General features: G+C 42.9%; 2 protein-coding genes across 2 annotated transcripts in view; one reads left to right on the forward strand and one right to left on the reverse strand.

The window, feature by feature from the left end:
- Positions 1 to 6237, reverse strand: part of LRRC20 (leucine rich repeat containing 20) — a 586357-nt gene extending 580120 nt beyond the window's left edge. Inside the window, exon 1 of the mRNA XM_083148477.1 lies at positions 5991 to 6237. The gene's annotated coding sequence lies outside the window, so the exon portion shown is untranslated. The remainder of the gene's footprint in view (positions 1 to 5990) is intronic.
- On the forward strand, positions 827 to 24154 carry EIF4EBP2 (eukaryotic translation initiation factor 4E binding protein 2). Its single transcript, XM_083148478.1, has 3 exons — positions 827 to 1119; positions 16312 to 16488; positions 19543 to 24154. Exons 1-3 carry the CDS (start codon positions 987 to 989, stop codon positions 19572 to 19574), a joined length of 342 nt encoding a protein of 113 aa, XP_083004604.1. The 5' UTR covers positions 827 to 986; the 3' UTR covers positions 19575 to 24154.
- The last annotated feature ends 710 nt before the right edge of the window (positions 24155 to 24864 follow it).

Here is a 24864-nt window from a genome sequence, read left to right on the forward strand (position 1 = left end):
GAAAAACTCATGTTGACCTTTTCCATGTCAACCTATTGCTTGGGTCGACCTTTTGCCCATTTCAACCTAAGGTATGTCGACCTATGGCAGGTCAACCAATAGCATACTTGCCTACCTGACCCTCTCCATGTGGGATAAAATGCTCTGCTCCTGGACTTCCCTGATAATGTAGGATTGCCATCAACTGTGGTGAAACACCTTTACCTAGCTCCCCACAGGTGATGGTAATCATACATTACCAGGGAAGTCCAGAAACAGAGCATTTTCTCCCACATGGAGAGGGTCAGGTAGGTAGGGTGACCAACCGTCCAGGTTTGCCCAGGACTGTCCCGGATTTGGACTCGTAAATCCCGCGTCCCGGCCAAACCCATCCCGGGACGCAGAAAGTCCCGGTTTTAAGTAACTCAAAATGTTGGTGGATTCAGGCATGGCAAATGCCTGAATCCACCCACCCTACAGGTAGGCAAGTATGACCAATTGTGGTCGACCTGCCGACCGCATTCCCTGTTGACGACTCCAGTACGGTAGATGCTAAATTCATTATCCATCTCCCGGTGATCAGGCATGCAGCGTGCCAATAAATATCCGTACTCCTACCATGCCCACCCCACATTCTAATGTCGACATTCTAACAATGTTGACATAACTCGCCATTTTCAGTTCATCGCTATATGAGGCCGAATGGAGGCAGTAGCAGTACAGTGTCAGCGTCCGTCCCAGGCCCCCGGCGCGCCCTGTGAATGGTTAAGCAGAGGCGGCTGTGACTTCATTTCCTGCCCCGCTCCCCGCACTCCTTCCTGGCGCAGGCACCGAGCTGTGAGAGGGCAGGAGAGAGGGAAGTGATAAAGCAGCAACAGCAGCAGCCGCCTCCCCTTCTCCTCCGTCCTCCCCCCAGCGCGCCGCCGGCCCCTCCCCGCCCCTCTCTCTGCCTTGCTGCTGCTTTCTTTCTCTCTCCCCACCATACTCACATACTCCAGGCCGGGAACATGTCAACTGGGCACCAGCACAGCCAGAGCCGGGCCATCCCCACCAGGACCATCCCCATCAGCGACTCATCTCAGCTACCTCATGACTATTGCACCACCCCCGGGGGCACCCTGTTCTCCACCACCCCTGGAGGTAAGTTGCATGTGCGGCCTTATGGAAGGGCACCGTGTTTTTTTCAGAGTGGCATGCATGATGTGCCCTGTACCATGAGGCGGGGGAGAGAGCATGCGGTGCCCCCTCTCCCCGTGTGCATGTGCCCTGTGTGTAACAGTAGTGGGCGCTTTGACCAGGCTCTGCACATGCGTTACCCCTCATGCCTGCTGAGCTGAAGGCATGCATGCAAATAAATGAGGAGCACCTTGCTGCCTGCCATGTACACACACAGCTATGCAGGCCTATGTCCATGCACACACAAACAAACAAACAAACACTGGGCATGCTGGGCGATTGCATAATATGGCTGCAGGGGGTGAGGTGGTGGGCCTCATCCAGCTGCTACTTGCATTCCTTAGTCACATTCATTAGTGTAGGGAGACTAGCAGGTTGCACCAGGGCATATGGTTTCAGTCTCTTCTGAAGGTAATCTAGGGTCATAATGCAAACCCAGCTATATACACTACTATTTACTGTATTATGCATGGCAGTAGGAACCCACCTACCACCAGAATGGCTTGCTGCCCCTATAGCACCTGTGATTATTGCATGCAGTAAAACTACAGCTCACAATACTGTAATCTGCTGTAAAATTGCACCATCCCTATGGTGCTACTCATGTTACCACTGTGTGTAAATTAGCATATTATGGTCATAAGTTCCTGAGCCACTGTTTCCATGTCCTTAATCATAGCTAATATCTTGTAGGAGCGCTGAGCATGCTCCTGTCAGTCCAGTAATACCCATTTCCCACTGCTGCATATACCCGGGTCACAGCTCAGTGAAAAGAGGTTTTTAGAAAATAACAGGTGCATGTACCAGTCAGAATTGGGAAGTTACCAATGTGAGACCTGGTAACTGCAAACAAGTGACCAGGTCCCATAATATGCCTGTGGAGAGTTAAAGTGGCCTTAGATCAGAACGATCGAAGGCACGAACAAATGATTTTGACGGGTTGTGCAATCGATTGTGAGGAATATCTGTATGATCTGTGGATCGCGAGGCAAACCGCAGAACATACGTGCTGCACGTATGATCCATTGGCTTTGCTTGTGGTAGCAGATCGTATGTGCTGTAAAAGCACCAATGACCAGATTATAGGTGCGTACACACGTACAGATTTACTGTCTGATCTATCTGGTGGGAACAAAAACCTGGAAATGTATGGGAGCAAGTGACAATCAAAAAATTGTTCCCAAACGCTTGAAAACAGACAGTGATCAGTCAGACAAATTGTTTAATCGTTCTGATATAACCAATTTATCAAAGCATACATTTTTTTTTCTGTTTTCCTGCATTTGGGTGGAAATTTTTGATTGTCATATGCTCCCATACATTTCCAGGTTTTTCTTCCCACCAGATAGAAAATCTGTATGTGTGTACGCACCTTTAGAGTCAGATGTATCAAGCATCAAAAGGTGGTAAAGTGGTGAGTAATAAACAGCCAGCCAATCAGGTCCTACCTGTAATTTTTTTCAAACCCAGCCTGTAACATGACAGGTAAGAGCTGATTGGCTGCTTTTTTATCACTCTCCACTTGCTTGATACATCTAGCCCTAAAGCTGTGTACACACGGGGGAGATATATTGCTCTGGAATATATTGCTCTGTCTCCTTTTCATCAGTGACCAGAGATGGTCGCTGATGGAAGGGAACCTCTGCTTGGGAGAGCCGCAGAGGGAATCAGCTTGTTGCACAAGCGATCATATGAAAGCTAAAAACGGGAGCTGCCATCCGGCGATTTATTGCCGGTGCACACTCCAATCGCTGGAAATATGGTTGCTGAGCGACCATATTGCCAGCGATAAATGCCCGTGTGCACGCTCCTTTAGAACCATGTTCCAAAACTCATGGTTTTGGTGGAAAAGGGGTATAATTAAGACAAACCAATAATATCTAATGCGATACTGAAAGATGGCAAACTTTATGCAGCCATGTGAATAGGTGACTTCATCTATCTTACTTTACACAACACTCAAGTCCTTTTCTGTATTACACCTTTAAAATGGGGAAACATACCTCTTGTTTGAGGTTATGTTTCCTGATCTGTGTGTTCATATATACTTAAATATTGTGCAGTGACTCATTTCTGCAAAACAAAAAAAATACACCTCAATGCCAGAGATTTCTTGCCATGCCTTCAGGAATACTTCAAATTGTAAACACGGTTATGGAAGCCAGCACAGCCCCATGACTGTTGCACAATGGGGAGGGAGAGAGAGCGAGAGGGGGGAGGCGACATAAGGTGGCATGACTACGTATCTTCAATAAACAGCTCCTGACTGCACTGCAGCACATGAAACATAAGGACAACTTGTTTTTATCTCTAGTGTGCTCTGAATCCAGGACTTAGCCTTGTTTTCTTAGAATACATGTCAATTGCAGTACAAAGTCATAACATTCTTGGCTTCTTAAGTTATCCCCCCACCCTCCCCTTTGCAGAACATTTGGCTTCGTCTCCTGACTCGAGGAATGTTATAAAGCTACGGCTGTATTCCTGGTAACGGTGCAATAATAAAGCATATTTTGTTGTGCTTGTGTTTCATTGAAGAGGCTGCTTACGTGATTTCATTTACATTGTGGGCAGGTCTTGCAGCCGCAGGCTTTTGGAATGCTGCTAGGCAAATGGCTGCTGTCAACCTCACCATTAGTATGTCAATTGTAAAGGATACCTAGCGAGACTGTAATAGCTTTGAATTTAGTCAATTTTGTTATAATATGTATAACCTGTTTAGGGAGACCCTAATCCATTGTTGATAGACTTATAATAAAAATTAGATAAAACGATTTGCGTTCTATTTTAGACAGTGCTATTCCTATACACATGAGGGATTCCATACGATTTGGCACATGCGTAATCATATGTGATTTATCGCATGTAAAGACTCCTGTGGAGCTGCCTGGGGAGTTTAAGGGAAGTCTGATGAGCTGCATTGCGGGAGCTAAAAAGCACCAGTAATGTGCCACTGATGACTCCGATTTATCCTATGTTCTACATTTGGGTGGGGTATGGTCACACTGAAATCGAAATTGCAGTGTAAAGATAAAGCAGCCACTATTTACCTTGCACAAAAACAAAATAACTCCCCCAAATCTAAAGCCATTTACACACTACGCAATGTGTGTGCACGGCGAAAGATATTGGTGGAAGCAGGTGCCATACTGCAGCATGGCCCTTGTTAGCAAAGTTTGCCTGGTCTACTGAACAGATGGAGGGGGATGTTAATGATGTGTTGGAGTGATATTGAGTGTACACACTACAGTGATCCCTCCAGGATCAGGGCAGGTGGTAGCGGGCAACTTAAGTCTGACGTCACTAATATGGGTGGGCCTCCTGGCGTTTCTGTTGGGAGTGTGCCCGGCACCTAGGGAGGCGACAGTCTTCCCCCAAGCTGTCGGGTCAATCTGGATAGAGATGCATGGCATCTTTTTGCATGCATCTCTATCCAGATGCTAAAAGGATGGGTTTTGCCCTTTAAAAATCAGGCAGGCTGTGGCACCATGCTAAAACCGCATAGCATGAACACGCTATACTAGACAAGAAAGTGAGATTGCTTAGAAGTGCCCTGCTGAGCAGTATCTTTTACTTTCTCATCTAGGTTGTGTGTAGTGTTCCTTCTAGGAACTGTGGAGGGTGCTGCTGCATGGGGGCAGTATAAGGGGGGGGCGGACCGGGCCCGCCTACATCACCTTTGTGTGCGTTCTCGGGCCGCCGACATCAGGAAAGGGGCGTGCTCGGGCCGTGACATAACCAAAAGGGGTAATGACTGCGCTGCCGGGGAAGAGCCGGGCATCGCCATCTACAGCTGCACTTTCCCAGGGACAGGCAGGGGCTCATTTTGCCTTTGAAAATCAGGCAGGGCGCCGCATCCCGCTAAAACAGCCTAGGGGGAACACTGTTTGGGGCTTAACTCTCGGCTCATGTCAAATTTGCACCACCTGAAGTGCAGCATGGTTTTGTCCATTTGAGAAAAAATGTGCTTTGTGATAGTCTGAATTAGGCCCTTTGGCTCTTTATGATCTACTATTCTGCCAATGGCTGCCCAACTAATAGTGTAGTTACAGTAATGAAAATGCATCAAGAGTCACCATGAGAACAGAAGCCTTTTCCATGTGGGTAACAACCTGAATATCAATTAAATACTACGCTCATAGGGCTGTATTCAGTGCAGCTGGCGAGGACGTAAAATGGTGGGGATTACCAAAAATAAGCGATCCTCACCATTTAACCCCTGCGCTGGCTGCTCACCCTAATCTAGGTCCCAGGGGAATCCTCGCTGTCGCAGGACAGCGAGGATTCCCCTCAAACAGCGAGGCTCGTGGCTAATGCAGGTAGCCTGCTGAATTTAGCCACTAACCTCACTGTTTTAGCGGCCTCATATGCCATTTCACCCTCTCTACAGTTGAATACTGACGCTGCAAGCTGTCACAGCTCGCAAAAATCATTGAATACACCCAATCTGGATGCATCAGGGTTTGAATTGCTATCAGAAACAATGTAGCATAATATCCCTTTATTACAAAATAATAGGTGGCCACTTATGCAAAATCAATAAAATATATAGTATTACATATACAAAGTATAACAATTGGCATATAATATTCCTGTGTGTCTTCAAATCTGAAACATAATATTTCTGTAATATAAAAATCTTTAAAAAGTCTATGGACCCAAAAAAGTGAATTAGACGGCACTTTATATTACTAGAATTGGTTCACAATGGAATCTGTCCCAGATAGAATATTGGAGCAATATTTCTCCTTCTTTCGTGTATAGGAAAAATATTGGAGCAATATGTGGACAGTTCAAATTGGCATGATTACATATGCACAATGCAAATGGTTACTCACCATATTTGTAAAGAATCCTGCAGCACCATTCGACCGAGAGGCTGTAGTATGACTTGCTGCTGCTTTTAATTGTCGGGAGAAGGGGGTGGGCTGCCGCTTCTCCCACTGGCGGCAATGTAGTGCGATGCCCTCTCTCCTAAGACCCGACAGTCCTGTCGGGATACTGATGGTGAATGGCCTGCACCAATAAGTTGTAGGTGAGGTGCTGTCGCATCTCTCATCTGCAGCACTGGGCTTGCTGTTTCCCGTCTGCTCAGCTAGGTTCTCCCAGACTGGCTTAATTGTCAGATAGCTGACAGCAGCAAGGCGGGACTACGGTCTGTGGACCGAGCTCAATCTATCTGGATAGTAATGTGAGGGGGACAGTTTGAAGTGTGGTTCTTTCATCTTGGTGTGTGTACACATGGTGCAAATTTGACTGATTTCCTTTGAACTCCCCAGAGCGCAGAATGACCAACAGTAACTTTTTTGAATCATGGCACCACAGAGTGTCAGACATTTTCTCGACACTACTAGACCAAAAGAAATTTTGAAAAAAATTAAGTAGATAGATTTTATGTAGGTCATCCTTGCGTTCAGTTATGTGGTGAGGGACAGGATTCGCTTCTGTTTGTCCACATATTTTAGGATTGGCAGCCACATCCACGACCCCCATAGAGGGAGAATAGAACCTCTGGCAAGCTCACCAAGCCCGCAAGAAACTTTGATGCGCTCGCCCCCTTGTTGGAGTACTGGCATTCGGGTTACAATACCACACCCTAAAATGTAAAGGCTTGCTCAACAAATGCTTTGATCACTTTACAGGAATATGCACTATATCAGAACTTTGGTAGCAGTTTTTGGGTATTTAACTTACAATAAAATATACATGCATTCATGACAGCTAATACTATTCCAAACATTGACTTTGCCTTTAATGCATGATCCACTGGCACATAAACAACTTGGCTATCTTTGTGTTTTATCTTGAAGTGTTGTTCAAGAGCAAAGCAAATATTTTGGTGGTCACAAAGACAGACTTGGTAACGATTTTATGTTACATGGCAGGCACCCAAATATTGCCTGCTGGATGCATTTCCTCTAAACACTAACATTTTTATATGCTCGGTTTTTAAGAAGCATGTATGATGCAATCTCTGGTGGCAAAGGGCCCCATACACTAAAACGTAGTACTTCCGATCTAGGGGCTCCTATCCGACACTCACGGGCCAGATGGAAAACACAAATGATTTCACACTTTTCAAATAAAATTGGATGAAATAATGCAAAATCGTTAAGATGGTTTCATAATTTTAGAACCTGCTTAGAAAAGGGAATTACTCAGTAGATCAACACCATATGGTTGACATGTATGAGGCTGACTGGTTCAGAAGGTTGACGTGACAATTGTCAACATATGTTGACATGTTTTCTCCATAATTCTTCTGACTTCCAGTGCATACGCATGGTTAAACATTGACTATGACATTTTCCTTGAACTCCCCCAGAACCATACAATGTTGATTAGATTTACTTGCGATTTTGACAGTTTGAGAACACTGTTGGCTTGTTCACAATATAGTCAAAATTGGCCTGCCTGCACATCGGCATCGCACCTTGTGTATGCTCCTTTACTATTCACATGGACTGTGCACCGTGCCCGAAGCGTGGCAAGCCTGCAAGGGTATACATTTAAGGCCACCATCGACTAGTGTGATAGCACCACTTTTTATTAGATTCCGATGCACTGCTGCAACAGATTGCATAAAATGTGACCCATCACATGTCCTTTACCTGTGATTGCGAGGTGCGTTCCCATGCGCATTAGTTACAGATCCTAAGTGCTGCTGCCATGGATATTCATTGTTGCCCTTACTGCGATCGTATAAGATATTATTTTTCCAAAATAACTGCATACAATGTATCGTATGTGATTCTGCAGTCCAGCAGCTGCTGTGTGAGTTGGCGGGGTAGCTTTGATTTAGTGCAGGGATGGCTAACCTTGACACTCCAGCTGTTGTTGAACTACACATCCCAGCATGCCCTGCATCAGTTTTACTATTTGGCTATATGCTAGAACTGATGCTGGGCATGCTGGGATGTGTAGTTCAACAGCTGGAGTGTCAAGGTTAGCCATCACTGCTTTAATGGATGTGTGCCTTTATACTTGTGGTTACAATTTGACCCCAATTCAACTGTTTTTACTGTAGATCTTCTATGCCACACCCTGAAACCCCCCCCCCCCCCCCCACACACACACACACACACACCCCCCATAAATAGTTCTAATGCATCAGCTGTTAAGCAGCATTTTACAGAAACCATATTCCTCCTGAAACAATATATGCAATATCTCTTTTTACAAGTAGTTCATATTTTATCTTTTATAAGTCTCAGTAGGAAGTGGTTATGCTCCGAGCAATGGTAAACATACTACCACTGTAACAGATGCTCAGCTTTTGGCTCTGTGTACATCATCCGCATACAATTGTTTACTTTTCGAGTTACTTCTACTTTATTGGGTGTACTCCAAGCAATGACATCAGTGTCACAAGGATTAGCATGTAACTTTACTGTGTGCCAAGTTATTGTAGGGACTCTGCTCATGTGATGCCCTAATTCTGTTAGAACATCCTGTATACTTATGATATTGTCGCTTAAAGGGCCTAATTCTGAGTTGGGAGTAAAGCAAAAAAACAAGTGACTGTATACCTGACAAACAATGAGGTGTAAATACTTAGTTTTTTCTTTTGTTCTATTTGCATGTAGTGTTAATATTGGCTGCTTTTGCGTGCAACCTACAGATGCTCCACAGCTTTATTTGTACTGTATGCTGCAGTTTAGATCATGGCATATGGAAAATACCCCTTTCACCTTGCACGAAATTACCGGGTTCATGCTGATTTTGACCCGGTAATTTGTGTGATGTGAAAGGGGTTACCGGTTACAGCTAACCGCTACCAATATGAACCGGGTACAAAGAAGGGTTCTTAACAGTTTCCCATTCACACTCTGGAGGAGGAAGCTCTTGGAGCAGCGCCAGCATTAAGTGCTGCCTCCTTCGCCGCACCCCCACATGACATCAGTAAGATGGCAAAATTGCAGGTTCGCTTATGCAGTCTGAACAGACTGCGCATGCAGGGTTGCTCCGGGACTGAGCCATTTCAAAGTCCTGGTGCGACCCTGCGTTTGAGATCTGAAAGCAGTATAATTGTTGTGGAAAGCTCCTGGGTTTTTAAACCAGAGATTTTCAATTATCTGCTATTTTCCCTGCATTATAAACCATGGATTAACGCATGCTAATCTATAGAATCTGTGCAAAGTGCTGCATTCCCCACATGTTACAGTGCAGCTTTTTCCTTTGCAGCTTCTTAGAAGAAAAAATCACCACCTGGGTATTAGCAATCTGGCTTACCACAAGTAATCGAATCTTTCATCCACGGTGAGACGTACTAAGCCTTGTAAAGTGATAAAACCACCAACCAATCAGCTCCTTCTCATTTTTTCCAAACTCCGCCTGTAGCAGGGCAGTTAGGAGCTGATTGGCTGGTTTTTTGTTAGTGTTCATTCTAGCACCCGCTATCTTTGAAAACCCATGCAGTTCCTCTTCCCTGCCTGGGGTGTCATTGACTGCTCTGGTGTTTCTAGCACATGTCTGCTTTGCATATCAGTGCTGATATACAGACAAAATGTATCACACTTAATTTTATCACTATTCAAGCTTAGTACATCTGGCCACCAATATCTCCACTTATTTTAAATCCGACCCATCTGCAGTTACATGCATTGGGGCTTATTTAATTAGGTGCAAGATTTTCCCTACAACAAAAAAAATCCAGATGTCTCACCCATAGGTATGTGCGCTACCGATACCCACCATGTCCAATTAAAAAATTAATTGGTTACACTTTTTTTTTTTTTTTTTTGTGGACTGAATCCTGGGGGTGGAAAAATGTTGTCATTGTCTGCTCTGGTGTTTCTAGCACATGTCTGCTTTGCATATCAGTGCTGATATACAGACAGAATGTATCACACTTAATTTTATCACTATTCAAGCTTAGTACATCTGGCCACCAATATCTCCACATATTTTAAATCTGACCCATCTGCAGTTACATGCATTGGGGCTTATTCAATTAGGTGCAAGATTTTCCCTACAACAAAAAAAATCCAGATGTCTCACCCATAGGTATGTGCGCTCCCGATACCCACCATGTCCAATTAAAAAATTAATTGGTTACACTTTTTTTTTTTTTTTTGTGGACTGAATCCTGGGGGTGGAAAAATGCAGCCACGGAAAACTGGGACCTTAACTGTGTATTCCAGCTGTTTCGGTGGTCTAAGCAGCTCCCTTTCATGTCCCCTCCATTGTTCCACAGTGGAGGGAGCTGCTGGGAGAAGAGGAAGTTTTGGGAGATGTGGTTCTGCCTGCTGCTCACACCAGACATACATGGGTCAGACACAGGGACAGCTCTAGTATTAGGCAGCTGCCTAGCGCACCACCAAGTCTGACACACCTAGTGTGTGCTCCCAGCCTTCCCCTCCCTCCGAAATGTATTCTTGATCTGCTTAGTGTAAATGGTGTGGTCCCGCTGCCGGCTCTCCCACCCGCCTCTAGCCTGAGACGCAGGGTTTACCACTGAACACCGCGCTGTGTTCATTTGCAGGCAGGCGGCTCATCGGGAGTGAAGCGGCTGTACTTTACCGCTGTCACTCCAAGCCAGCAAGTCGCGGCTGCTGCCTACTGCCGTCCCCACCCCACTGACTGTTTCTGTAGCCACAGGGAGGACGGGGCAAATACTAGCCGCCGCTGCTCCTATTGTAGACGGGCACCCCACTGTCTATTTAATATAGGAGTTTCCTGTCACCAGGACAACAGACATAGATCTGTTACAATGCCTGAACGTTTGTGAACACAATTAACAAGACCTATTGCCCTCATTAACTGACAGGAGAATTCTCTGTTATTATACGGCATTAAGACACTGTTGCTTTACCAGTTACCACCTATGTCTTAATTGTTACAGTGCAGCTAAAAACGCAATATTGTTACAAATGTTTACAAGCATCACTACAGAAAAATCCAGATAAAAAGAAGAGACACAGAAGAGGTTTCTTGGAGGTGACTGTAAGTCCAGGGGCAAGTGTAAGGTTTCTCAGCACCCTAGGCAAAACATCTACCTACTGCAGCCCCCCCCCCCCCCACATACTGCCACCAATACCCACTTTGCTGCCACTCTTCCTTGTACTCAGTTGTTGGTGCAAAGGGAAAGCAGGGGACTTGCCAACCTTCCCAGGGTGGGGCAGAGGATCACACGATTTTGGGGAGCCTCCCTGCCATTACAGAATGTTAGGCAAGTGTGCCTTAAGGGGTCGGAAAGTGGGTATTGGTGGCAGTATGTGGGGGGGGGGGGGGGCTGCAGTAGGTAGATGTTTTGCCTAGGGTGCTGAGAAACCTTACACTTGCCCCTGGACTTACACACGCACACACATATAAATATTAACCTATAGGTTTAGTAGATATCCACTGTACTTGATTTATGTACTCAAATCAGTGGTTCTCAACCTCAGTCCTCAAGTACCCCCAACAGTTCACATTTTCCAGGTCTCCACACAGAATTGCAACTGAACTAATTAGCTTCACCTGTGGATCTTTTCAAATGTGTCAGTGAGTTATGAGTGCACCAGCTGAGTGACCGGGAAAACATGAACTGTTGGGGGTACTTGAGAACTGAGGTTGAGAGCCACTGCTCTAAGTGATATTGAAGAATGGGGTTCGTATTGAAAGTAAGTGGTTGTGGAAGCAATTTCTGTGTTGCTGCTTTTATCCCTGCGCATTTAAATTTTGATTTAAAAGTTTGAAATGTGATCAATTCCCTGAATGGCTGAGCTCTCAGCCAATCAGAGGGCCGCACAGTATTTTGACTACCGCCGCACCAGCCCGATTCCCCACTGACTATCGCAGCCGCAGATTGCATTGGATGTTTTGAGACTTGCTCACAGCAACGCTAGCACTCAAAAGGGTTAAACATAATTGAATTGTTGTTGCGCTTATTAGCCACCAGATGGAGTTATTTCTCAAATTAGAATATATTCTCTGCTGCGCTGTTCACTGTAACCGAAGAAAACACTGTTTTTAATGAAAGGGAAATCAACCATCCGATTAGGTGTGGGATACGTTTTTGTTTTATATCCGAACACTGCAGGTAGTATTCATCTTACACAATTGATGTTGCACCGTGGATTTGCACACTGGTCCATCCCAGGAGTGACCTGTTTGCTGCTCACAGGTATGAGCCAGGTCACTGATGTTATCTGGTGGCAGGGGAGAAGGCAGCACTGAGGTGAAGCTGGTGCCTCCTCCATAGAAGTGAACGGGACCTGGGTCTGACCAGAGAATAACACTTTTATCTCGGGGTTGGATTGCTGGACCCACGATATTCAACATGGCCCTTTCACACCGCACTTCAACCCGGGTTATTTGTACCATGTGAAAGGGGTAGTATAGTGAAATGAGACAAATGTTTGGCATTTGTACCTATCACAAATCTTTTGTATTCATACAGCATATCATGGCAAGTGCGACACTAACAGTCAGTCTGCCGCCTCCCAATGGCAAGCCAATTCTGAGTTTTACAGACAGGCCAAAATGTGCATCTGCTCAATGCAGACTGTTGATATGGACTTTTTGGTTTACGATCTAATGTACCATATGAACCAGTGTTAAAGCTAATTAAATTATTCATTGGGGTATATTCAATGCGGGTGGCAAGCTATATGGTGAGCAGTGCCGATAGCTCGCTGTCAGAGTATTCAATGCCCTCCCCTTCACTGGCTGTTTTCACCTCACCTGTTCCCTGAGGCGAGGTGGGAACGGCGAGTGTGACCATCCCTGCATTTGTGGCAAACCTCATTGTTTAAAGGATTCTGCAGGGATTTTTGCAAAACATTGAATGTGGCAGGGCTCGACAAAACCCGGGTGCCAGGTCGACCAGATTTAGCTTCCTGGCGACCTGTTTTGCCAGGAAGCAGTAGTCCCCGGGCAGACAGTAGCAGCCCCATGGAGGATTATATTGTTAGCTATAACATCCAGCGCCGCAAGAGCCGGCAGAGCGGTGCACAACTCACCCGGTTGCTGCTGTATCAGCAGGTCTGCATTGCGGCTATTTAAAACCTGAGTATGGAGCTACAGTGGTAACTCCTGATTGGCTCGGGAGCTGTCTTGACTTTTCTAATAGTTGAGCTGCGGACCTGCTCTGTGCTCTGGTACAGCAGCAGCCGGGTGAGTTGTGCTTGGCTCTGCTGGCTACTGTGGCGCTGGATGTTATAGCTAACAGTATATTCCACCGTAGGGCCGTTGCTCATGTGTCCAATGACAGGGGCACCAGAGGCTGCTGCAAATGCTCCTGGAGTCCTGATATGATAACCCGCCGATGCTTACGTGTCTGATAGCAAAGACACCAGAGGCTGCTGCCAGCACTCCTGACAGAATAAACTCTGCCAGGACTCGCTGCTCTGGGTACAGTAAACAGCACTGCTTCTATTGGGAATCAGGGGATGGGGAAATGAAGAGGGGGTTACAGGGGGGTATAAACAGCGATGCCTGTGTCACCCACTGCTTCTCACACTGCCACTCACTACTTCTCCCTTTCACCCATTTTCCATCAGTCTCCCTGTCACTCGCTGCTTATTCTCTGTCACACTCTATCTATCCCTTTCACCCACTCTTGGTCACCTTTGGTCACTGTTTGTCATCCTTTTTCTCTGCACACCCCCCCCCCCATTGTCATTTTTTTCTGGATATATATATATATATATAGTGCATCAGTGTGTGGCATAAGGTGCAATAGGCATTACGGTGTTTGGTATACCGTGTAATGGGCATTATGGCATGAAGTATAATATGCAATAGGTATTACGGCATGTGGTATATGGGCATTGCGGCATGTGGTATAACATCTAATAGTGATCACTCTAGAGTTTGGGGTGGGGGGGGGGGCGGTCCGGGCCTGCCAACGTCACACTTGGCGGCGGTCCCGGGCCGCCGCCGTCACTAAAGGGGGCGGGCCCTCGCCGAAGATGCCGGGGAAGTGCCGGGCGCTGGGCTTCCCCGTGCAAGCAGTCGGGCAGGCACTAGGCTGTTTCAGCGGAGTGCTGCTAGAGGAGCAGGGCGCATTTTGCCCTTTAAAAATCGGGCAGGGCGCAGTGCCCAGCTAAAACAGCCTAGCGGGAACACTATCTAATGGGTGTTCGCCATGTGTAATAGGCATTATGGTGTAACTTTTTGACGTGCACTTTACCTATTTTTAGTTTTCTGGCTCCTACACTTTCATCCTGGCTCCTAGATTTTTTTTTTTTTAATTGTCGAGCCCTGGAATACGGGAGGTGGCTTGGGTGGTGAGGATGGCTTATCCTTGCCAAAAAAGCATTCTTCACCGTATAAAATCCCTCGCTGTCTGCATTCAATATACCCCGTTGTATCATTCCTGTTAAGAAAATCTCAACAATTTTGCAGATTCTGAGCAATCAAAATATCAAAATCTTCAGATCTTCTAGTCTGTATGCACTGTGCATTGTCAGCAACATCCTCTGGAGTCTGTGCATGCAAGATGACAGAGGACATCGCATGCGATGGCTCACACAGCATGGCTTCTTCCCTCACCATCATTGCTGCCACTTGCCAATGCCGGGCCCCTCCCCACCTGTTCCATTGTCTCTGTTGTGTGATATGTTACAGTAGGTACCTGACTGATACCTGGTGTGTAGATTTTAATGGCTTTTTTGTTGTTTTTCTTTCTTACTGGACAATATCTTGCATGGCATTACTATTCTGTTGATGCTTGATTGCCATTTAAGGGTCAATTCAGTTAGGTGCGAGTTGGGTCCTGCAAGCTATTCACATGTGGAATTTGCAACACCATCCAAAACTCATATTGATTTTTCTGAACGTTTATTTTTAAGGTGAAAATATCTGGACACAGTGGTGTAAACTCTCTGTGTATGGTCATGTGCACTTAAAGGGGTTTAAATAGCTGAATTTGGCCAATAAATGTCAGTTTTCAGATGCATTTCTCTAGAAAGCTAAATAATGGTTTAAATCAGGCACGTCCAACCTGTGACTCTGCAGCTGTAGTGAAACTACACATCCCAGCATGCCTTGCCATAGTTTAGGCATTCCCTAATGGCAAAACTATGGCAAGGCATTTTAGGATGTGTAGTTTCACAACAGCTGGAGGGCCGTATATTAGATGTGCCTGGTTTAAATGGGACACGGTCGGTTGGTCGACAGTGATTAGGTCGACATACAGCAAGGTTGACATGGGACAAGGTCAACAGGTGCTTTGGTCAACACAATCGTTAGGTCGACATGGGATTTTTCACAGGTTTTTGAGCCAACGTGTGCAGACAGGCGGTATTTCATGCCCTACCATCCACCTAGACCATATGCTTGTCGACCTAAGCACCTGTCGACCCAATGATCCCATTTCATTTAAATGATGATGGAGGTGTATGTAGAGGTGGTGTATTTATGGGAGAGGGCTCTTAGAACATGCGGATGAGATGTATAAAGCATTTTTCCAGTTTGTTGCTAAATCTTAAACCGCAGACATTTTATTGTACCTCAAAATGTTTAACGCTCGCTATAAATTTTCCACCATTAATATAATGTAAAAAAGCATAACTGAAGCCATTTGACACCTCCAGTACTTTCCTTATGGGCATGAGCAGCTTTGGGGCCAGATGCACTAAGCTACAAAAGTGATAAAATGGAGAGTGATAAACAACCAGCTCCTGCCTGACGTTTTGCAAACACAGTCTGTGACATGGCAGGTAGGAACGGATTTGCTGGCTGTTTATCACTCTCCATTTTATCACTTTTGAATCTTAGTGCATCTGGCCCTTGATGTTCCTTAACAATATTTTGGGGTCCAGGATGGTTTGCTCACTTTTTCATGCCTTTCTCCCAGGTCACTAATTGTGGAGAAGTCACACAAACTTCCTTCAAGTCACACCATTTTGATGCTTCAAATTGAATGTCACCTCTTAGAGGTGTGCGTAGATTTCTTTGGGCGTTTCGTGATATAAACTCTTTCTGCAAATGCCCAATGAGGAAATAATGCTGTACAAGTACATTTGTCTAGCCTTATTTTACATGTACATAATTAAGGGACAAGCAAATGTGGCTGAATGCAATGGATTTGTTGAATCTCTCATGCATTGCTTTTCTATTCACTTAAAATAAGTGTCTTACCATCCAAGTAAACTGGTAGCCTGCAAGCACTACAGCTTAATGGGATCGACCAATATCTGATGTAAACAAGCATTTTTTTTTATCCTTTAGGTACCCGGATCATTTATGATCGTAAGTTTCTGTTGGACCGTCGCAACTCCCCCCTGGCTCAGACTCCTCCCCGCCGCCTGCCAGACATCCCTGGGGTGACCAGCCCTAGTACAGTTGTAGAAGAGTCTAAAGTAGAAACAAACAATTTGAACAACCATGACAGGAAGACAGCTCTTGGTAAGATGTACCACATTTCTCTTTATTTTTTTTATCATTTTCCTGGAGTTTTAGTATCCACTGTCTTAGAGGGTAACAAAGGGTTGAGTAGAAGCAGAGTAAATAAGTTATGGAACATAGACTGGGGAGATGTTTGGTGATGAACAATAAAAGTAACTTAGAAAGTAGTGTTTGATGGTGTATAATAGCTCTTACTGAGGTGTTTTTTTATGTTTTGGGGGGGGGGGGTTAATGCTTTTTTCACCTTACACAATTTCTCCCAAAATCTTTGCTTTCTTGCTTGCACTTCCTTCTGTTCAGTGAATATAATTTTATAGCTGTGACATATAAATATCTGTCTGATAATACTAAGCCACAAATGAGAAAGTAGTAGGCTAGAGACAATGGTGGATTCAAATGATCACGTGTCAGAAGCCAATAGAGGGCACCCAATGAGCTATGCAAATGTAGCTGTGTTCGGGCACATATGGCCTTCTGCCGCAGTCATTTCAGCTGGCACCCCTTTGCGCATTTCAGCTCACCAGACCCAAAGTCAGCCCTTTGAGTGCTCAAACAAGACTTTTTGTGTTGCAACATTTATTTAGTATGATTTAGCCACTATGATAAAGCGCAATAAAAACTGGCATTTTAATATTGCCCTTCGATCTCTAGTCCCTTTTAGATGGGAGAGTGGACACAAATAAACATTTGTATCTGGCCTAATGTATTCAGTCGAGGGTCCATTCTCTACAACTCATTGGATGGGGACTATGCGTACTGGCTCATTGGCAGAAATGCTGGTTTACACTCTATATTTTCCTTTTATTGTATTTGTAATGTGAGCTATTCTAATTAACTAACTTTTAATGTACGGTTTTCAGTAGAAACCTAGATATCAGAACAGTATTTAACGTTTACATCAACATTGGGAACATATTGAGGGTTAGGTTTAGGCTGTGGTTGGGGTTTAATAATACTGTAGACTTACTGTACATCAACATGGTATAATTGGAAATTTGATTAGAGTACGATTATTTTGAATTGGCTGTAATATCCGAAGCAATTGGTGTTCCAAAAAGATAACTTGTACAAGTGGCTCCATATTGCAAACTCCATCTACAACTACGTCACAATAAGCATGAAAAGATAACATTACATTTTTTTAATCCTTCTCATATTGTTCAATTAAAATTCAGGATGAAATTTTATTGTACCAAAAATTCATTGCAACAATGAAGAATATGGAGATGTGTATTTCCATACCGCCTAACTGTCCAATTTTTTGTGACTGTTCCGCATCCAGCAAAGGGGGAGGGGGGGCGGAAGGGACAGGGGGCATGGCTCTGATCTCAAAGTGCTAGCCATGGCACCAAGCTTCAAATGGGATCACGGACAGTTCTGTGAAGCCAAGCACCCTTTACATGAGGTCACACCCCATTTCAGCAGTCCCGATCCCCATTTCCTTAAAGTTGTGAAGTATGATTTGCTGAGTGAACATTCAATAAATAAAATAGAATTTGTGGATACAGAAGCTTCAGTGTGCACGCACCAGTTCCAACCACACTTGTACCAGCCAATACAGAAGATATTTCCCAAACTTAAAACACTGGTGCACAAGGTAGTAAGCACTAAAAAAAATGAGGATTGTTTTTCTTTTAAAACGCTGTAAATATCATTATAATCATAGGCTCCAGACCAAGAGTTGGTGATAATGTATAAGACTGCTCCCAGCTAAATATTCTGTTGTTTCTGTTAAGTGATAACAGTGATTTAGTCCTCCATAGATGATCTTTGGGCCTCCACAAGTGATGAATAATGGGTAGGGAACATAGAAATGGTGCTAACAAGAGGCTTAAGGTGTGTACACATGGGGGAGATATATTGCTCAGTTTCTCCTTTTCATCAGGGACCAGAGATGGTCGCTGATGAATGGGAACCTCTGCTGGCGGTGCCGCAGAGGTAATCAGCTGGTCACAGGAGCAAGCTCCTGCGACCAGCGATTAGAAAGGGGCTGAGGACGGGAGAGTGCACCCGGCAATTTATCGCCGGGGCACACTCCCATCACTGGCAATATGGTCGCCAGCGGGGGTTGGTGGGTAACTCCCCATTGTTTCTCCACAACAATAAAGTGGATCCCTAGATTTTTTGTTGTCGAATCTCAAAATTTTTTTCTCAAGGTGCATGTTAAATGCTTTCTCCCCTTTAATTGTGCAGGGTTATATAATCTGGAAGGTCTCTGGTGTAGATTTCACACAAAAAAATGAACATAAATGTGTTGAAAAGTGTTGATTTCCGGCATAAATAAATATCTTGAAACCAGGCAATGGAAGATTGACTCTAAATCCCCGTACACACGGGGCAATATGCTCGCTGATATGCTCTGCGACCAGCAATGACAACACTCTGCAGGGGCAAGCCGCTGGTCGCAACGATAACTTCTCCATACACACGGGGAAAGAGTAACATAGTAATTAAGGCTGAAAAAAGACGTTAGTCCATAGAGTTTAACCTCAGCGACCATATCCCCAGCATTTCATACTAAAATTTCCCAGTTTGTATGGGGCTTAGGAGGATTCTAAGTATACATGACTGGTTCCTCAATGTGCTACACCCCTGGCAGCTGCAGCTAACATTCTGTCTGCTGGATTGGCAGCAGTGTGTCGAGTAAAGCAGATTCTTTGAGACTATACTTGTTTGGCCAACCCATTCCTGCTGAATGATGCATGGAAAGTGTAAGATTGAGATGCATTTAACTAGTCATCTGAGGATGGAAAACCCTTCTAATGTGAATCCATTATGTCTGTAGTTGTGGGTTTTGGAAAATTGTGGTCTTTCACTTTTGGTGAGATTGGCTTTCAGTAAGTTGTGGTCTGTGAGTACAGCTTCTGGAAATTACAGATAAACAAAGTGTAAGGTTGCATGATACGAGTCGGGACCTGGGGCAGTGTTGGTTTTGGGAATAAATCTACCTCATTCACGCATAGTTTTAATTTTCTACCATAATTTTAAAGTCAGGTATTTGCCTTATTTCACGTTCATTTGAAATAATATATATCTGTATTTTGTTTTTCCCAGGTGATGATGCTCAATTTGAAATGGACATCTAATCCTCAGCACACTCGGCAAGCGCTCACAAAATCTGCGTGTACATGACTTGGCCAGTGGGAGCATTTACTGACATCTGACAAGTGGCGCAAACTTGCCTATAGAAACCTGTCTTTCCAGGTGCCAAAGGTCAACGCAACTAGGCTTCTGTTTTTTTGTGGGGTTTTTTCTTCCTGTTTTCTTCCCCCTGGTTAATACCACCCCGACTACGTTAAATTGTGGGGGTGGTGATGGAACTGGAGACTGATTTTCAATAGCTTGATATTGGCAAGTGGGAGCAGTTTGCCAATTTGTACCGTAACTTTGGAAATACATATGAACGATGGGTGGTAGACATTGTACAACTTAATTACTTGTACTTTTTTTTCCTCCTTTCCATTTTAAGTAGAAATCCCACTAAATATTGGAGATGGTGCTCAGACCATAGTTGGTATGATCATTTGAAATCTTTTGGCTTGAATCCCTGTACAATACTCCTGGATCTCTTCAAAAACAAAAAGAATAGTCTTTTGGTGCATAATGAACCCCAGTGTCTTTTCGCTTTTGCTCTGGTTAGCACTTGCTTTCTGTTCTAGGCCCTCTGGAGATGCCAGCTGTTCACAGTCTTATACTAGACCCCTATCCAATGCAGTGGATGTATGCTGCCTGTTGTAAAAATGCATTTCTTTGGACTGATGGCTTTTTGTAGGTTAAATCAATCAGTGTCCATATTTGATTTAGTAGGGACTGAGTTTATATCAATCAAATAAGATTTCCGCTTTATTTCCTCACCAAAAAAAAAAAGTTTTGTTTAAATACTATCAATCAATGTATGGACTTCAAGGGAAGGTTATTTTAAAACCTTTCTGCCTTCTAAGCAACAGAATTAGTTGTTGGAATGATGGGTATTTTTTTTTTTCTATCCGGTGATGCCGTTTTAAATCCATGTACTTCTAGATTATCTCTTTCTGGCATGGCACTTTTCAAATTCTGAATTTACCTGTGTAAAGGAAAAGTGGTGTTACTGAATGGGTCACGACATGTATTGAGAAAAAAAAAAACATTAAAATCAAGCTAGTAAAATGTGGAAGAGAACATTTTGACAATTTTTGTATTTGATCTATATGTAAGTTTATTACATTACATGTTTGGCATAACCCTAACCCCTATTTTCTAAACCAAGCATGTCCAACCTTGTCCCTCCAGCTGTTGTGAAACTACAAGTCCCATCATGCCTTGCCACAGCTTAGCTATTAGGGAATGCTAAAACTATTGCAAGGAATGCAGTGATTTATAGTTCACAACAACTGGAGGGCCAAGATTGGACATGCCTGTTCTAAACTGATCACCAAAGTGTCCAACTTTTTAAAAATAATAAGAAAATCTATGTACAGCTTACATTAAAGCAAATGCATTGGCCAAACATGATCAAATTTTAGTCGTTCGTGGGCTAAAATGATCATTCGGTGCTTAGAAATTTCCACCAAATGTTAATGTGAAAAAATGTTTATTGATAGATTATATATATATATATATATATATATATATATATATATATATATATATATATATATATATATATATATATATATATATATATATATATATATATAATATTTTTTTTTTTCCTCCATCCCACCTTCAACATAATGCAATCCAAATGGTGGACAATCTTTGTTACATTTGTATGTCCTAATTTAAAGGGTCTGTTGTGCTTGAGCAGAATTGTATGGGGTAGTTTACAAAATAGAATGTGGTGCATGGACCAGATGACTTCTAACATATATAGACTGCCCCAGTTATAATTTTTTAGTACTCTAAAGTATTTTCCTCATTTTGGAGCAAGCCTTTCCGCAGGATGTTTTTAAACTGGACATTTTTCTAAAAAAGAATACGAATGCAACCAAAAACCTGGTGTATTTAGGCTGGATTGCTTTTTGATGAATGTACAAATCGGATTTATTTCTATAATATGCTTTGAAATGTAGCAGTTTTTTTTTTTTTTTTTTTAAACAGAAACAAATGTGAAAAAACTCTACACTGCTGTAAAACAGAAAGTTCTCACTAAAATATGTATTTGTATACATATGTATGCAAAACCACATAATATGCATGAGGTAAAGGCTTGGGTTATTTCTACTAAGTTCACTTTCTGTCCCCTCTATTGGTATTTCTTAATTTGGCATAGTCTTCATTTTCTTTGGGTACACATCATACATGTCCGGGAAACGCAAGTCTGGCATCAGCACTTTTGTTCCGCTTAAGTAAAGTTAGAAGGAAAACTACAACTAGAGTTAAGTTTTCAACAACAAATGTCACACATTTGATGGAACAAGGAATCTTGAGTATTGTAGAATTTTCTAGTGGGTGCAACTTTTCTACCCAAGGATATGTTAAGCACTTGAAATACAAACAGAATGCTGCAGTTAAGACTTTATGCATACATGTGTGGTGGGTTTTTTACTATTGTATATGCTTTAATCTAGAAGATGTATGCTACCGATCACTCAAACCCGATCTAAATATCGTTTTTGAACACATCGCAATGGACAGTTAGCCTTATATTTTTTTTTTTCCAGTGATATTATTGCATGGACATAAAAGCCCAAACCGACAATAGAGAAAACACACACATATTTTCCAAATAAAAACACATTTTTTCGGATAGAGGGATAGGATACAATGCAGTACCCAGTTCAATGTAAAAATGAAAAAATGCAATAATATTTTTTTTTAAATTGAGGTGAATCTTCAGCATTCTGCACAGTGTTGCTGGGGGGTTCTTTCAGGGAGAAATTGAATTGGCCACAGTAAATTACCCTGACTAATTGATCCCCCTGTGCGGATTCAGTTTCTGCTGACAGCCAACATTATCTGCAATTATTGTATTTTTTTGCCTGCCTAGATGCAGTATAAATTAGACTAAGTGCTGCTTTTCATGATTGCATTTTTGCAATTTTTTTCAAGGCAACCTTTTTTGGGGGAAAAGTCTTTATTTTTTTTGTTATTTTTCTTTAGGGGGGGGGGGGGGGGGAGGTTGGCAAACCCAATTGAATTTTTCAATTTCCCAACCCCCCTCCCCGCCTTACGGTGCAGGAGGACACACTCTATCCAGTCCTGCTTTTGAATTGGAAAACAAAAAATATTCCAGCTCTTAAAATTGGAAAAATGTTCTAAAAATCACTTTAGACATAGACAATACAATAAAAATGTATGGTAAGTGAGAATTTCTAAAGTATAGATCACTAATATAAAAGACCGGGAGTGAAATGTAATAAGATGAGAGAATCGGAAAGTGAGCGATTTGGTAAGAAATCTCTAGGTTTTTTTTGTTTGTTTTTTTAAAGCAGCAATCATTTACACTTTAAAACCGGTTTGATTTTGAAGTGTTAATGATTGCTACTTTAGAAAAACTGGACATTTCTTACCAAATTTCTCACTTTCTGATTCTCTAATACAATTACATTTCACCCTAAAGGTCTGTGAGTAACAAAAATAACATGTCTACAATATGAGAAGGTGCTGGGGGCACAAATCTGACCAAACTACACCATTGTAGATAATTTCACCATTACACTTCTGTATTGTGTGACTATGCTTTTAAACTCCTCTTTGTGGCCCTTTCCACAGTCCTGCTAAGGGCTGCACAATACATAGGCTGCAATGGCTGTTTATGACCCAATGCAGCTTTGTTTGTATAACTCAGGTATAAAGAGAAAAGCCTTGTTCACCCAGATCAGCCAGACTAGTATACATTTCTTGTACATAGCTGCTGTATTCTGTTATACAGTGTATAGAATTTTACACCCTTCTGTAAAGTTCTGAAACCTTTTTTTGAGTGTTCTTTACACGATTCACCATTCTCATTTGTGAACAATTTAAAGGAAACCTTCACTTTGGTAACACTGGTTTAATCGATTATAAATCTGTCCAGACAATCTTTTTTTTTTTTTTTTTTTCATTGATTTCATTTTGAGGACTTACTTGTTTTCAAATGATATTTTAAGGGCCTTAAGGTAACTTACAGTATCTGTGGTTAATGTCAAAATGAACTGGCTGCACAGACTTGAGGCGACTTCCACAAGAGAAAAGGCGCATCCCAGTCATATTAACATCATCCGTAACAGTCCTGGTCTGCACACACAATTCTAGCCAATACTTCTCCTATTTACAGGTCATTAGAAGTCTGTAAGGCGCCAGACATATTATTTGAGGGGCATTAACGCCTTAAAATGAAATGCTGACCAATGTTACTGTCTGGTCATTTTTATATTTCATGAAAACAAATCTTCTAAAAGTGAGATCTCGTTAAAAGTGCGCCTATCGACAAGACATGGTGAAGGCAACCATTTTGTGAGTGGAAGCTGTTTGTGGGAATGTACCAATCCATTGAATAGGAGAAGTGGAAATATTCTGTGCAAACAAGTAATGTAATGGTACACTGTTTATGGCGCAAGGTTGTGGATTATTGCTGTTGGTGACGTAGCCTGCAGGGGTCAGCAAGTGGATATAAGGAGTTTCTTTGTATGACGAGCTAGTGAGCACTTTGCAAAATTGACCTTTACCACAAACCTTGTAAATTAAAATTTCAATTGTTCTGAAACGGGTTTGTCTTTTTATTTCAAATCTGTTTGCCACGGACTTCAACTTATTTTTTTCCCCCCATCTCCTCCTTTTCTTTTGTAGTGAGGTCTGTATTTATAAAAAGGTGTGTTCTCAGGGGTCTTTAAACCATGTGTATTAATGTGATTTATTTGACACCAGTGTGTCCCAGAACCACCAAAAGTGCATATGTTGCAGATAACCCAGTTGGTGCAGAGTTCTATCCATTATTAAGACATAGTTTAAAATATCTACAGGTGGAGCTAATTATTTAATTTGCAATACCAAGATAATCTGTAAAACATGCATGGTTAGTAGTCCCTGGGGACTGAAGCTGGGGAACACTTCTTTACACTATTAATTCATAAAGCGTTTTTATCTTTTGTTTTACCAATGCACCTCTATAAAGGGTTTATCATGGGTATTAAATGCTTCCACCACTCCATAAGATCACTGGGGGCTCTGCAAGCAGCAGTCCTCCCTTAATAAAGTCCTTGGTACACACTAAAGCCGGGTACACATTTGTCTAAAGGGGTGTACACACAGTGAGATTTTGACTAGATAGTCAAAATTGCTTAGAAGGTTAGCCAAAATCTCCCAGTTTTTCTACTTATTAGATACTGATGCTAAAGGGGTGTACACACAAGGTTATTCTTCAAAGCGATTTTGACTACATTGTAAATATAGATTAGATTTGCCTGACTCGCCCCC

Source organism: Crinia signifera, chromosome 6 (genome assembly GCF_055691185.1).
Source record: "Crinia signifera chromosome 6, ASM5569118v1, whole genome shotgun sequence".
Lineage (NCBI taxonomy): Eukaryota > Metazoa > Chordata > Amphibia > Anura > Myobatrachidae > Crinia > Crinia signifera.

Excerpts from the sequence above, each read along its gene's own strand:
- EIF4EBP2 (XM_083148478.1), top strand. The coding sequence starts at position 987 with ATGTCAACTGGGCACCAGCACAGCCAGAGCCGGGCCATCCCCACCAGG. Across the intron at positions 1,120-16,311 it reads GTTCTCCACCACCCCTGGAG|GTACCCGGATCATTTATGAT; the intron begins GTAAGTTGCATG and ends TTTATCCTTTAG. Across the intron at positions 16,489-19,542 it reads TGACAGGAAGACAGCTCTTG|GTGATGATGCTCAATTTGAA; the intron begins GTAAGATGTACC and ends TGTTTTTCCCAG.